Source organism: Penaeus chinensis, chromosome 10 (genome assembly GCF_019202785.1).
Source record: "Penaeus chinensis breed Huanghai No. 1 chromosome 10, ASM1920278v2, whole genome shotgun sequence".
NCBI classification, from domain to species: Eukaryota; Metazoa; Arthropoda; class Malacostraca; order Decapoda; family Penaeidae; genus Penaeus; species Penaeus chinensis.
In genome coordinates this window covers 6,934,018-6,936,517 of record NC_061828.1, presented here as the reverse complement: position 1 = coordinate 6,936,517, position 2,500 = coordinate 6,934,018, and the positions used below count along the sequence as shown (strand labels likewise).

The 2,500-nt window shown below is 35.4% G+C and overlaps 2 protein-coding genes across 2 annotated transcripts in view; both read right to left on the bottom strand.

Moving 5' to 3' along the window:
* Window positions 1-879: 879 nt before the first annotated feature.
* Window positions 880-2,094, bottom strand: LOC125029831 (uncharacterized PPE family protein PPE16-like). The gene has a single exon (XM_047620006.1). It carries the CDS (start codon window positions 2,092-2,094, stop codon window positions 880-882), a length of 1,215 nt encoding a protein of 404 aa, XP_047475962.1.
* Window positions 2,091-2,500, bottom strand: part of LOC125029830 (uncharacterized PPE family protein PPE16-like) — an 843-nt gene continuing 433 nt past the window's right edge. Inside the window, exon 1 of the mRNA XM_047620005.1 lies at window positions 2,091-2,500. This exon is cut by the window's right edge and continues 433 nt beyond it. Coding sequence (XP_047475961.1) covers window positions 2,091-2,500 — 410 coding nt within the window.

Genomic DNA, 2,500 nt, shown 5'->3' with positions numbered 1-2,500 from the left:
GTATGTATGTATACATACATATATATATATATATATATATATATATATATATATATATATATATATATATATGTATGTGTATATATATATATGTACAAATATTTGTGTGTGTGTGTGTGTGTGTGTGTGTATATATATATATATATATATATATATATATACTATATATATATATACACACAAATATTTGTACATATATATATATATGTATATATATATATGTACACACACACGTATAAAATAACTTCATGAGAGAGTTCCTTCGCTACGCCGAATGAGAACAATCCACATACAACGCTATAAACCGTGGCATCTGCTTTGTGAGAGCATCGTGTGTTTCTTCCCCGCCAGTCATATTGAGCGAAGAACTTGCAATGACACTCCCACAAAACAGAGCTGGTAGATTACATGCGTTTGGCTTGCATTGTGGGAAGTCAGCGATGAGGAAAGTTGTTATAAGAATGAATACCCTTAATAGTGTGCCCATGAAATGTTTTACGATGCACTGGTATTACAAACGTGGTGCATGGAGGATATTCATAACTGCATCAAAATCACAGTTAACGGTAGACCTCACACTGTAATGAGGACAGAGTGGCCTTTAATCTACTAGTGGATAGTTACGCACCCATAACAACGAAACACGTATAAGTTACAAATTATGAAATGCTGATTAAACGGTATTTGCTATATATTCCTATCAATCAGATAATGGGGAGTGTAGATATCAATATCCATAGTGCGACTTTGATCTCAAAAAGAAAAATAATTGACAGTAAGTACACATACTACAGACGTTTTCAATCTTCCTACTGCCTGAAGTATTATCCATATTACTTAAAGAAAATGAAAACACAATGGTAGATCTCCACCGTACCTTCAAGCGTCATACTTGGCCTCGTTTCCCATAACAAAATTCCTAGTTCCAAAATTCCTAATCCCTGGCTCTTTTGTGCTGGCCTTATTCATTCCAAAATTCCTAATCCCTGGCTCTTTTGTGCTGGCCTTATTCATTCCAAAATTCCTAGTTCCAAAATTCCTAATTTCAAGGTTACCAATTCCAAATTTCCCAATTCCAAAATTCCTAGTTCCAAAATTCCTAATCCCTGGCTCTTTTGTGCTGGCCTTATTCATTCCAAAATTCCTAGTTCCAAAATTCCTAATTTCAAGGTTACCAATTCCAAAATTCCTAGTTCCAAAATTCCTAATTTCAAGGTTACCAATTCCAAAATTCCTAATTTCAAGGTTACCAATTCCAAAATTCCTAATCCCTGGCTCTTTTGTGCTGGCCTTATTCATTCCAAAATTCCTAGTTCCAAAATTCCTAATCCCTGGCTCTTTTGTGCTGGCCTTATTCATTCCAAAATTCCTAATCCCTGGCTCTTTTGTGCTGGCCTTATTCATTCCAAAATTCCTAGTTCCAAAATTCCTAATTTCAAGGTTACCAATTCCAAAATTCCTAGTTCCAAAATTCCTAATTTCAAGGTTACCAATTCCAAAATTCCTAATCCCTGGCTCTTTTGTGCTGGCCTTATTCATTCCAAAATTCCTAATCCCTGGCTCTTTTGTGCTGGCCTTATTCATTCCAAAATTCCTAGTTCCAAAATTCCTAATCCCTGGCTCTTTTGTGCTGGCCTTATTCATTCCAAAATTCCTAATCCCTGGCTCTTTTGTGCTGGCCTTATTCATTCCAAAATTCTTAATTCCAATCTTCCCAATTCCAAAATTCCTAGTTCCAAAATTCCTAATTTCAAGGTTACCAATTCCAAAATTCCTAGTTCCAAAATTCCTAATCCCTGGCTCTTTTGTGCTGGCCTTATTCATTCCAAAATTCTTAATTCCAATCTTCCCAATTCCAAAATTCCTAATTTCAAGGTTACCAATTCCAAATTTCCCAATTCCAAAATTCCTAGTTCCAAAATTCCTAATTTCAAGGTTACCAATTCCAAAATTCCTAGTTCCAAAATTCCTAATTTCAAGGTTACCAATTCCAAAATTCCTAGTTCCAAAATTCCTAATTTCAAGGTTACCAATTCCAAATTTCCCAATTCCAAAATTCCTAATCCCTGGCTCTTTTGTGCTGGCCTTATTCATTCCAAAATTCCTAATCCCAGCTCTTTTGCGCTGGCCTTACTCATTCCAAAATTCTTAATTCCAATCTTCCCAATTCCAAAATTCCTAGTTCCAAAATTCCTAATCCCTGGCTCTTTTGTGCTGGCCTTATTCATTCCAAAATTCCTAGTTCCAAAATTCCTAATCCCTGGCTCTTTTGTGCTGGCCTTATTCATTCCAAAATTCCTAGTTCCAAAATTCCTAATCCCTGGCTCTTTTGTGCTGGCCTTATTCATTCCAAAATTCCTAGTTCCAAAATTCCTAATCCCTGGCTCTTTTGTGCTGGCCTTATTCATTCCAAAATTCCTAGTTCCAAAATTCCTAATTTCAAGGTTACCAATTCCAAAATTCCTAATTTCAAGGTTACCAATTCCAAAATTCCTAGTTC

Bases quoted from the DNA above. Each gene is read 5' to 3' on its own strand.
- LOC125029831 (XM_047620006.1), bottom strand. From the start codon at position 2,094: ATGAATAAGGCCAGCACAAAAGAGCCAGGGATTAGGAATTTTGGAATT.